This window comes from Gossypium hirsutum, chromosome A10, assembly GCF_007990345.1.
Source record: "Gossypium hirsutum isolate 1008001.06 chromosome A10, Gossypium_hirsutum_v2.1, whole genome shotgun sequence".
In the NCBI taxonomy this organism is placed as follows: domain Eukaryota; kingdom Viridiplantae; phylum Streptophyta; class Magnoliopsida; order Malvales; family Malvaceae; genus Gossypium; species Gossypium hirsutum.
Genome location: NC_053433.1, coordinates 87,209,880 through 87,222,747, shown reverse-complemented (window position 1 = coordinate 87,222,747; position 12,868 = coordinate 87,209,880). Strand labels below are relative to the sequence as shown.

General features: G+C 30.3%; 3 protein-coding genes across 4 annotated transcripts; 2 read left to right on the top strand and 1 right to left on the bottom strand.

The window, feature by feature from the left end:
* Positions 1–5,151: 5,151 nt before the first annotated feature.
* LOC107896814 (non-specific lipid-transfer protein-like) lies at positions 5,152–6,008 on the bottom strand. Of its 2 annotated transcripts, none has more exons than XM_016822091.2 (2): positions 5,452–6,008; positions 5,152–5,371 (listed from the first exon to the last, which is right to left on the bottom strand). In XM_016822091.2, exons 1-2 carry the CDS (start codon positions 5,802–5,804, stop codon positions 5,362–5,364), a joined length of 363 nt encoding a protein of 120 aa, XP_016677580.2. In that variant the 5' UTR covers positions 5,805–6,008; the 3' UTR covers positions 5,152–5,361. The 2 variants fall into 2 exon arrangements, with proteins under 2 accessions (XP_016677580.2, XP_040934842.1); XM_041078908.1 differs by having other exon boundaries at positions 5,498–5,920.
* A 3,446-nt stretch (positions 6,009–9,454) lies between these two features.
* Positions 9,455–11,411, top strand: LOC121208040 (uncharacterized). Its single transcript, XM_041078565.1, has 3 exons — positions 9,455–10,734; positions 10,851–11,145; positions 11,248–11,411. Exons 1-3 carry the CDS (start codon positions 9,589–9,591, stop codon positions 11,409–11,411), a joined length of 1,605 nt encoding a protein of 534 aa, XP_040934499.1. The 5' UTR covers positions 9,455–9,588.
* An 88-nt stretch (positions 11,412–11,499) lies between these two features.
* On the top strand, positions 11,500–12,402 carry LOC107918237 (uncharacterized). Its single transcript, XM_041078907.1, has 2 exons — positions 11,500–11,551; positions 11,646–12,402. Exons 1-2 carry the CDS (start codon positions 11,542–11,544, stop codon positions 12,326–12,328), a joined length of 693 nt encoding a protein of 230 aa, XP_040934841.1. The 5' UTR covers positions 11,500–11,541; the 3' UTR covers positions 12,329–12,402.
* Positions 12,403–12,868: the final 466 nt, after the last annotated feature.

The following is a 12,868-nucleotide window of genomic DNA, read 5'->3' as shown; positions in this document are numbered from 1 at the left end:
TCCCTAAAAGAAAAAATCTATCACTTTCAATAGGGGGTGAATGAAGCAATGAATGCAATGAGGTATTACAACCAGCCACATGTCATTCAATTCATAATATATCTACCTAGTTGGCCCCACAGGTGGCCTTTTCCATTATTTTCGTAGTGAATGACATTAGTCGGATCTATATCAGCGCCAACAAGCAACCTCAACCACTTGTTTTGTTAGGTTGTTGACTAATTTGAATATGTTGGCTCAAAGCTTTTTGAAAATTAAATTAAATTTTATATTAATATTATATATGTATAAAAATTTAAATTTTTGTAAAAAAAATATAGTGTTAAAATTAACAATACAAAGAAGATATGGAAAATCAATTCATACATTAAATGGCATAAAAATATTATGAACACTATACGAATGTATGAATGTTTTTATATCTATATAAAATAAGTTATTAACGCCTAAACTTTAACCAACCAAATATTAATTTAATTGGTTTTGTTGCTTTTGTAATAACTCTAAAGTTGAAAAAATTCAGATGCACTTAAAACATATAATATCTTTTAATTTAGAGGCTTAAGGGCATATGGGTTATTTAAGAATTTTATGAGAAAGCACAAAAATATATATTTTTTCAAATTGGACTATTATCAAATTGTATGCAAAATATATTATTAAGTAGTTGATATGTTTAGATGCACAGATTCATCGTGTGAATTAATTTTTAATTTTTAAAAGATTTTATAAATAATATATTATTGTTTATAAATTGCTTTATAATATATTATTGTGTATATTATGAAGAGTGATCCAACTATTGTAAAAAAGGGAGACAAATTACGTTTGTAATATGAAGAAATATTTTAAAAATTTTAAATTAAACATGAAATTAAAAAATATATGCATATTTTATTATTAGTTATTAAGATATTTGAGTACATCTTTATCAAAAGTTTATAATTTATTATTTGAAATTATTGTTTATGGAATTTTTTTTATGCTTTATTGCTTGTCAAATTATTTTAGAAAAGAAATATTTTTAATTTTTTCATATTCATTCTTTAATAAAATTTGACTTTAAAAAAATTAAGTAATATGAAATATATATATATTGGATAATTAAGGGTAGAGAATAAAATTATTTGTCATCAAACCTAAACTCTAATATTTATAACATAATATTCTAGTCACTGGATAAAAAGTTATTGACGATAATATTAAATAATATAAATAATATTTTTTAATAAAACCTTCAAATAAATAATTTTCGACGCGTCAAAAGATAAATTCATAATTGTAAGATAAATTATATGATTTCAACACAAGATTTATACATAAAAAATTCCCTAAAATGAATTAGAATAATAAATTACATAAATCACACCGACTCAATATAAAAAAATAATTAATGATATGATTTATATCTCTACTAACCCCAAATTGATTTTAATGAGCTTACAGGTGTGTCGTAATAAGCAATCCTATTCAACGAGGATTGATTTTATATTAAATATAAATTCTGTCTTCTTAAAAAAAAAATTATAAATTCTTTGTCTATTTTTGTGTGCATTATAAAATTAGTTATAATATTTTAAAAAAAAAGTTATACGAATATGGAGTTAAAGAAAAGCCTTTCATTTTTTAATGTTCCAAATAAATAAAAGAAAAGCCAAGGAAATAATAATAATAACATTTTCTTTAAATAGTTTACTAGTGTAATAAAAAATAATATATATTTGATCAATTAAAAATAGAATATATATAGTACAAAGCATAACTAACTGATAACATAAATATATTTAGATTTAAATCAAAATTTTTTGAAGAGAACCAATACATGATGAGATTTAAACTCACAAATAACATTTGCAAATGGTGGGACTCAAAGTCTAATAATAATATGTTTCAGATCATGTATATTTTAACGTCATTTTATATTTAAATTAAATGAATGTAATGCGTATATTAGCATAAATATATTAAATTTCTAGATTTATTAAAATTCCAACTAAATAGAGTAGATCCACAAATTTAAAAAATGATTATGGATTTTGAAATATAAATCTAAAATTTAAAATGTAAAATCTGAAACCCTCCTAAATGTTTTCCAAAGTAAGGCGGGGGATAAATGGTAGGGAAGAAGGTGGGTAGATAGATGTACAGTTTATTCATAACTTCGTTTTTATTAGTCGACTTACAGTTTCATAAAAAGTATCCGTGCAAGGCATGTTCAAGTGCTGTACTAGCATACCACTGCTATAAAGAAACACATACAACAACACCAAAAATTTATCCCAAAATACATGAAATAAATGACTCCTATGGGTGCCAATTTTAACTAGTGCGTCTGGGATTGTATTAGCTTCTCTGAGTCCATGTGAAAAAAATTTAATGTTATTGTTATATTTCCATCTCAATACGTGGCAAGACATGAAGCAATATGCAAACAACTCTCCATTGGAAGCAGTTTGCGTATGACTCTTCGTTAAGAACCATTCGTAGCGATCCTTCGCTTAGGATTGCTCACAAATGACCTCCCATGAACCCTATCTAAACTACCTAGAGATAGTCCGTTAAGCACTTCCGTGAGGACCACTAAAGCGTAACAGTCTCGTACAACCCCAAAGACAAGAATGTTAGAGTAGGATCACACAATACACTATATAATGACAATTGACCTATGACGGCCTTGTCACTTGGCTGGCACGCACAATGTTGTAGGACACAACATTGTCAGTTACGCGACACTACAGGACAATGGGTGATCCCCTATGTAAGCTCTGGTGCATGAGGAACCAAGCATCGACTCTTTCTCCCCTGAAAACCTAGACAACAACTGTAGCTCTCTCGCTCTCTCCCTCCTTAACTCATCCTATCATAGGTGAATCGAGACTCTTCTCCTCCACCCTTTCCTCGTTGGTTACTTGTAGCAAAAAAATTAATTTCACCGAGAATGTTGGAGAGATCCCATCGTCTAAGTGTGTTGTTAGAGCAAAGCTCGATGAAAAATTTAGAGTCAGATTTTAGAATCAACCCTTTAAAATCCATTACACTGTAATGGTAAATTTTTACAGTTACATTAACAATAATTATTCTAAATTTACTCATCTATTTATACTTATATTAAGCCTTAGTTGAGTTGGTGTCACGAGTCAACCGGCTACTAACTCTATTGAGAATTTACTAAATAGTTTTAATATAAAATAAAAAAAATATTAATAAGAGAGTATTTTTTGCCTTTTCATATTTTTAAATAAAAAATACTATAATAAAATTGAAACTTAAGTTTAAAATTTTGACTTAATTATTTCAACCAAAACATCACTTAATTTTAAAATAACATTTTTGTATAAAATGTGTTTAGATTCTAAGATAATGAAATTATGATGAGACTTCTACGATAAATCTCTATTACAAACAATCGCTATCTCTTCAGCGATATTCAAATTTGTATGCACATTCCTAATCAGGGAGCATTAATGATAATTTAGTAAAATAAATTATCTCATTAGCATATAGTTTATTATAAAATTATTGTGTAAAATAAACAATTCACCAACTTAAGAATTTATATATTTAGAATTATGTGTTTATAAAAATACAAAAATTATATATTAATGTTGTTAGAATTATATTAGATGAATCGGTTGAATTTAAATTTAAAAGTTTAATCAGCGATATGTAACTAAGAATTATTAAAACCGTTTTAAACTAATATAAACTTTGAAAATTCAGAACTAATAAAATAGATTCTAATTATATTTATTTAAAAAATGTTACTTTCTTATTTCAGATTACATTAAGTATTGTATTAATCTTAATTATGAGTATCATATTGTGAATGGTAAATTAGGTGCAACATAGAAATTTTATTGTAAGGAGTGAATCTCATTATTTTTATTTTCATGAAACATAAATGTTGAGTTACTCAAATATCAAAACTTTACTGTTATCGGATTAGAATTTAAATAAATCGTGTGGTTTTAAGTGATTTCTTTTCGTTAAATTTGCCTAAGTCAACCTAACCCTCGAAAAGTGATAATTTTCCTAAAAAATCTCTATGTTAGCAAAAAATATTGTGGAAGTAACTTGAAATGAAAGAGCAATAAGAGAATTGAAAAGATATAAGAAAACGATGTATACAAGGTGTTTGAGTAAATACTCTTAATAAATTCTTTAACTCAAGAAGGAATGAAGTACAATTAGTGGCGAAACTAAGAGGGCTGGCAGGGACCTCCCTTCTAAAATAGAAAAAATTTCATTTATATCCCTTTATAATTTATAAAATTTAAAATTAATAATGGTAAAATTTCACTTTCCCCATCATAAAAATTTAATTTAATTCTTTAAAAATTATAAAGATAACTATTAAAATAGTGAAATTGTATTTTTACTATTGTAAAAATATATAATTTAATTCTATCCCAAAAAAATATTTTTGGCTTTGTTCATGAGTACAATGAGATGATTACAAATGAAGGAGGTCTCTATTTATAGTTGAGCTCCCCTAGATCCAATGATACAGATTAAATTATATCAACGACTGATATTAGTACTTATTTATAAGATGAGAGTCCTATGAGATTTAAACTCTATACATTTTTATCCCTTAGGCTTTACATTAATTACTCTGGTAACTCTAATTTTACTGGAGAGTTTCACTGAACCTCCAAAGGTTTAAGTAGATAGACTTTTCCATGTGTTCCACGAGTCAGGCAAGTTTAAGTGGATCAAATAATAAATCTCGTTTAATCAGTTAATCTTCATAAGACGTTTTGTGCGTAATGATCATGAACTTTGAACTTTGATCCGTGTTTTAACATGATCAGATGAATAATCTCTCTTAATTGTATTTCTAATATTTTCATTTAAAAAGAAATGTCTCCAAAGGAGTAGTCCACTTTAAAGATTTAAAGTAAATTAAGAATGAGCCCAAAATTTTTCAATTAAAAATATGTCGATATATATAGCAAGTTGTATAACCTTTCAATTACAAAACAGATTGCAATGGGAATTGCATCCGGTACATGCAACTAAAGAACAGAACCGGTGCATAAATTGATTTAATTAAACTTAGGGTTGAGTAATCATGATTTTCATTATTATTAGACCACGTGAATGTTGATATAAAATGCTTGAGAGAAGGGTATATAGATAAATATCATATAGAAGAAACACAAAATAATGAGTGATATTAATTTGTAGATAAAGATAGTATTACATAGTCGCAAAAAGCGACCTAGTACACAACGCACAACTCTAAAATTAGGATAACTCCTCTGCTATCCCTACGGATGGATTTTAAACATCCATTTTTATTCTGTAGCTATCATTATTTTGGCTTCCACTAGCTGATGAACATTCCATGCCAAAATTTCACTTGACGCTGCAAATGAAACAACAAAAGACACACCATTAAATGTTGAGCAATTAATAAGCATAAGCAATGAAACAACTCATACGAACCTGCTGCAGTCAGTGCTAGGGCTGATCTTGTAAGGGATGTTGACACCGCACTTGCCTGGTAGTCCGCTTGCAAGGCCAAAGTTGATGCCAGGAATGCCGGCGGCCGCACTTTTGATGCATTTGCAAGCTGCTTGCCGGTCTGGTGTTGTTTGGGCGGCGGAGTTGAGAGATTTGATGCCGCTGCAGCAACCTGGGGGAATAGCACCAGCACCAGTCCCTCTCAAGTAATTAATGCAGGGTGCGAGGGAGCTTGTGACTTGACCACAGGTTACGGCCCCTTGAGCCAGGGGTGCACCCACCACCATGCACAACACCACCACACATGCAAGCTTAAGGTACATTGAGCTAGCCATATCGATTAATCACAAGAAAAGGAAAATGCTTGCTTGGAGTAGAAGTACTATTGCTGATTGTCGTGGTTAGGGCTTGAGCGTAGGAGGGTTTTTATAGCCAAAAGTTGAGTGAAGGGATATCAAAAGAACTGAGAAACACGTACGAATAGTATATGGTTAGGCGTTGGTAGTTGGCCCAATTCAATGCCAAGGTTTCTTTCTTTCTTTTTCATGTTTCAGCTTATGGTTGAGTGTGTTTAATGCTTTGAAAAAGGTTTGTATCTACCACTTTCATCTTCATCACTAATGCTGAACTACTCCGCTGATTAATGCATCGTATTAGTCTTAGTGTTTCCGGTTTTCTGATATTGGTGGCTTTACCAATCAAAGATGCTATCAAATATAGTTTGCCTTAATTCAATCTTTCATTACTCACTTTATTTTTGCCAAATATTAAATACGTATGCTTTCTATTGTTTTTCGAAAAAAGAAATTTTATTCATAAACTTTCTATATATAAATATATGTTTTTTTAAAGTTTAAAAATACAGAAAAATTAAAATATAAATATAGGTCAAAGTAACTATTAAGTGTAGAATTAAACAATTATATCATTTAAATAGACTAAAAATTAAGACAAAAAATCAATCTATTACATAAAATATAAATTATAAACAGAAACAATGTAAGTTATAATATAATTAATCAAACTAAAACCAACACATAACAATTAATAATAGGACTTTAAAACCCATACATTCAACTGTGTACGGTGGGTCTTGAATATGGTTACTCAAAGCCTATAGCTTCCACTTTTACCTACCATGTCAAGGCTTTATTTACAATTTTTTTTTAACCATGTATTTTTCATATAAATTTATGTATATATTTTTTGCATAAAAAATCCCCAAGACGTTAATTACTTCTATATAATGTAGCGGTTAACTCCTCAAACAAAAATTGCTCAACATCAATGCATGTATAGATCAATTTTACATATCAAAGACCAATATCATCTTTTTTTTTAATAAACAAAACAATATGTTGTGATTCTAGCAGGATTTAGGCTTAGCTATTGTTCCTAAGTCTTCCTGCAAAAGGTTTCACAGTGAGAGGATAAAAAAAAAGTTGAACTTGTCTTGGTTTGCCTCATAATGATTGAAGCATAGACAAGTTGTCTAATTTCTACATAATTGCGACGTGAACTCACATGATTTTACGTTCCTTTTTCTTGGCTCAAGGGAATGAATTTCACATGATTCAGTAACATATTTCTTAGATATGGTCAACATATATACATGTGTAAGTGCAGTATTTTCTAGTTTTGTTGTTAACCGGAAAAAAAAAACAGAAGACGAAAATATGAGACTAACGGTTTCCTTAAGAAAAAAGATTATAAATGTTAATTTAATATACGACATGATAATATAATACAATATATTTAAATGTATAACTCCTCATCTCCTAGACACTATCAGTTATTTGATTTTTTAACAAAAGGTTGAGCTTTTTATTAGGTTTTATTTGATTTTTCATTTATTAAATATATTTTTTTATTTTTTAATATTTTTTAGTTATTATTAATTTTTGTTGGAAATTGTACTGACTTGTTTGAACAACAATTAAAACAAGCTTTTTGGAGCAATCAACATTTTTGGGTGTTGGCATGTTTGACTTTTAATGGCTTATGTTCTAATCAGGGATTCAAATAACGGAACGTTTTTAGAATAACGGCCGTTATATAGCGATAGCGCCGCCGACCAAAACCGCTATTGCTGAAAATAACGGAGGGAAGCGGATTCACACCGATAACGGTGGATAGCGGCCGCAATTTAACGGATAACGGACAATTGCGGCAATAACGGGCCGCTATTCCCGTTATTTTCCGTTTCCGTAAATTAAAAAAAAATCAAGTGCTGTAGATGGACATGGATGGTGATTCTGGTGAATGAAATATTGAAGTGAATAGTGAAAAGTGAGAAGAAAGACTGAATAATTGTACTTCATAATAAAACAAAAGACAAGGGAATATATTCCCTCTCAACCTGCAATCAAAACAAAGTAAAGTAAAAGACTGAAAGTCGATTAAAAAAATCAAAACTCACTCACACAACACAATACAAGGCAGTACTCAGTAAGTCAGACTCACAAACTCACATTTCACAGAATCACAAGCAAACGAAAAGGCAAAATATATTTCTTCATTCTCCATATTTCGGCAAGGCAAAAAACACAGCCACAGGGCACAGGCAGCAAGCAAAGCAATAGATCAAGTAAGTAGAGAAAACTAACCCAGTAAAGTACTTGCATGTCTTGAATCTGCAACATAGAGTGATTTTTTGATATTTTTATCCCTAGATCTATATTCTACACAAAAAAGGGGGGGTTAAAATGTTTTCGGCGATTTCCGACCACCGTGCACAGCGGCGCCGTCGCCGGTGATCGGCGGCTGCCACGGTGGCCGATGGCCGGATTCTGGGCAACGGCAGAGAAGAAAGATAATTGAGAGAAAAAGGCAAAAAAATTATTTGAAGAATGGCTGAAATGAAGATTCTGAAAATTTTTTCACTTAAATAGGCCTTCAAAACGACGCCGTTTTGGGCAGGCCACTCTGGCACCAAAACGACGCCGTTTCGGCCTAACCCGCGCACTTACCCGACCCGTTTCCTAGGATCCGCGTGTTTTTAACAGAAGGGTTAATTGCGCTTTTAGCCCTTCCTATTTTTATTATTTACAATCAAGCTTATTTCTTTTTTAATTTTGTCCTATAATTTATTTCGTATTTCAATTTGGTCCACCTTGAAGCTGTGCGTTTTGAAGGATGGGGATTATTTCCCATTTGATCCATTTTTGTTATTTGTGAATTCAATTTGGTCCTTTTTCTTTTATTTATTTCAGATTTGCCGCAAATTTATGTTTTAAGTTCGATTTAGTCCCTTTTGTTATTTTTGCTATTTTATTATTAAATTAATTAATTTAATATTACTATTACTATTATTATTTTTCCTTTTTTATTTTATTATTTATTTACTTGTTATTATTACCATATTATTAAAATTTAATTAGTTTTGCATTATTATTTCAATTATATTTCTTTTCATATTTATTTACCTAAATATTTTAAATACATTTATTTTATTATATCATTTTATTTATCTATATAGTATATCCTTTCATATAATTTTTAATTTTAAGATTTTTATTATTGTTATTATTATTATTAATACCATCATCATCATCATGATTATTATTATTATTATTATTATTTATTACCATTATTATTATTATTATTATTAAATTTTTTTACACAATATTTATTTATTTATTTCTATAATATTAGGTCTTTACTTTAGCTTTAAATTTTGTTTACTTTTTTTGGTATTATATTGTTGATAATATAACTATATAAGTAATGAGTTGCTTATATTTTTAAATATAATTTTATGTTTCTTATATAAATAAAAATAAAGCATGCCACCACGTGAAGAGTTCCCGACTAAAGGATTGGAGGGTGCACCAAGTAATGATATAGGTTGGCACTTTGGAACTCTAGTGCCAAATGCGAGAGGAAGTATCGTATGTAAACTTTGTGGTAAAGTTGTGAAAGGAGGAATAACACGATTTAAAGAGCACATTGCTCATAAAATCGGCAATGTTGCACCATGCCCTAATGTTACTGGTATGTGATACTTTATTATTATTATTAAATGTTATTGTAAATTTATCAATAAAGATTATATATAATTGATAATAATATAAAGTGTGAATTATTTTTATTTTATTAACAGGTGTCATTAGAGAAAGTATGATGAATGTACTAAAAGAAAGCAACACAAAAAAAATAGACAAAAAGAGGAGAAAAGATGAATTCTTATCTCAATTAACAGAAGAGGAGGATGAGCATGAGGGATTCATTGATGAGGTTTCTGCTATAAGGCAAGCAACTCGAGAAAGTATCCAATCACAACACGAGTGGCATAGAAGGGAAGAATTCAGACGAAGTACTGGTGGTTGGGATAACATTTATGAAGAAGGGCGATCTTCTCATGGATCAGCTAGAGAACATAATAGAGAAAGAACAAGTAAATCTATTCCAGGTGAGTCTGAGTTTACCTTAAGGGGAGCTATACCTGAATTGGTTAGAAGCAAAAGTTCAAAGCAACCAAAGGTCAATGACTCTTTTTTAAAGAGTTTTCGAAGGAAGATAGGTGAAGCGGTATCTAAATTTATAATATATGAAAGACTTCCTTTTCAATTAGCAAGCTCTCCATGGTTGTATAACTTAATTCAAGTGGCAACAGAAGTTGGACAAGGTGTAAAGCTCCCAACACCTTATGAGGTTTCAGATGTGTATTTGGAGTCAGAGTATCAACGAGTTCATGATTGGGTAAATGTACTAAAGACTCATTGGAAAGAATTGGGTGCAACTCTAATGTGTGATGGTTGGACCAACAGTTTGAATCAAATGCACATCATTAATTTCCTTGTTTATTGCAGTAAAGGAGCCATTTTTTGGAAATCGGTAGATGTCTCAAGTGTCCGTAGTAGAGATGCTGAATTCTACTACCGTTTGTTAGATTCAGTTGTAGAAGAAATTGGAGAAAATTACATTGTCCAAATAGTGACTGATAATGAGGCAGCAATGAAAGCTGCTGGAAAAAAGTTAATGTTGAAAAGACAACATCTATATTGGACCTCATGTGCAGCTCATTGTTTAGATTTATGCCTTGAAGATATTGGGAAAAAGCCCAGTGTAGCAAAAGTGTTAGATGAGGCAAAGAAAGTGACTTGCTTTATATACAATCACATTTGGACTGTTGATTTGATGAAGAAGTATACACAAGGGAAACAAATACTTCGACCCGCTCTTACTCGATTTGCAACTCATTTCATTCAACTTGAAGAGATAACAAGACAAAAGCAAGGTTTGAGAGAAATGTTTAATTCAAAGGTCAGTATTTTATAATTAGTTAATATAATTACTTAAATATAGTAACCTTTAGTGATTTTATTAGTTCCAAATAATTTAAATTATATTATTTTAAAATTTTTCTTATGAATATATAGGAATTTAAAGAATCAAAATGGGGAAAGCAAAAGTCAGGGCCTGCTTATGAAGCCAAAAAAATTGTTTTGGGAAAAGATTTTTGGAAAAAAGCCAATGACCTCATAAAAGTTTATGAGCCCTTAGTAAGAGTATTGAGACTTGTGGATAGCGATGAAAAACCAACGATGGGCTTTATTTATGAGGCTATTGATAGGGCTAAACAAGCAATTCAACAAAATTGTCGATATTTCACAGAGTATGAAAAGATTATTGACAATAGATGGAATTTTATGCATTCCGACTTGCATTCAGCTGGTAAGATAAAATATTTCATATAATTAAGAACTATTTTTATATTTTATTATTTTAAGCTTTAGATTATTATTATTTGATGATATTCTTATAAATTATACTTAGGTTATTTTCTCAACCCTCAATTTCAATTTGGGGTGGAGCATTCTGAGAATGTATTAATAGAAACATTAGAAGGTACACGATCAGTAATTGAAAGATTAGAACCTTCTATGGATACTCAAGTCAGAATGGTTAACCAGGTTAGATTCAACTACTATTATTTGTAACTTAGTTAAATAATTTGAAATAGAATTTTTATTTTTATTTTTATTCTATCTTTTATTTATGCAGTTGTTATTATTTAGAGATAAACATGAGACATTCGGTACTCCACAAGCACAAAGAGCTTGGAAGCAAATGAATCCGGGTAAACAGTTAATTAAATTATTTAATTTAATTTATATTATTTAATTATATTGTACATTTTAAAGTTATTTTGAAATTTAAATAATATTATGCAGCTGAGTGGTGGATGATATATGGCACATGTGTTCCCGAATTACAAAAATTAGCAATTAAAGTGCTTAGTCAAACAACTTCAGCATCAAATTGCGAACCAAATTGGAGTACATTTAGTTATATTCACACCAAGGCAAGAAATAGGTTAAAGTATAAAAAACTTGAAAAACTAGTGTTTACCTATTATAATATGAGGCTTAAGATGAGGCATCAACAAAGAATGAGCACTGATGATATAAATGTTAGTTTTAATCCTATCAGCCTTGATTATATCTTTGAAGATGTTGATCCACTATCAGAATGGCTTCATGAGAAAGAGAATCCATTGTTAGATGGTGAAAATGCCGGTGTGTTGCCTGTGGATACCTCTGATGATGAAATGGATGTTGATCAATCGCAACAACAAATTTTGTCTCATTCAAGTTCTAGTTCAACTCCAAGTCAGAGTGGCGATGGACCCGATGGTGGTGGTTTAAGTCCAATTGATGAGGATGACGGATATAGTGGTGATAGAGGTGAAATTAGGTCTTCTAGTCAGTATGGAGGAGAATATGGGGGTGGTACCACTGGTGGACATTTCGTGACAGATCAGAGTTTGATGGAAATATGTTTCCTGAACCTAGGAGAGATAGAAGTGAACCTAGAGCTCCATCAAAGGGAAAAGGCAAGAAGCATACTTCTATAGGCTCTTCATCTGGTAGTGGTAGGAGATCGAGTTCTAGTAACCTTGGGTATAGTGATTCATCTACTAGCACTCAAGGTTTTATCCACCAGAACAACCTTCACATGGTTATCCACAACCATATGGTTATTATCCACCATTTCCTAATTATGGTGTGCCATACCAGCCTCAAATGTATCCTCCTCCACCAATGTATCACCCACCTCCACCTTTCATGTATCCTCCTCCTCAAATATATCCTCCATATCAATTGAATGAAAACCAAGGTGAAAATGTTGCTTTTTTTGGATATATTTTTGGACAAAGGCCAAGAGAATCAAGTCAAGAACGCTCCTAAAGTGAAGGTGAAGGATTTGATCTTCCTCGTCATTCCACTAATTGGTGAAAACTAAATCGTGCCACTATCATTATTTGTAAGGTATGTTTTTTTAAAGAAATCCTTTGTTATTGTTCTTATTTTGATGATATTAAAACATTTAAAATAATATATATCTTTAGATAAATGAATGAAGTATATTTTATGAAAAGATAATGAAGAATCGA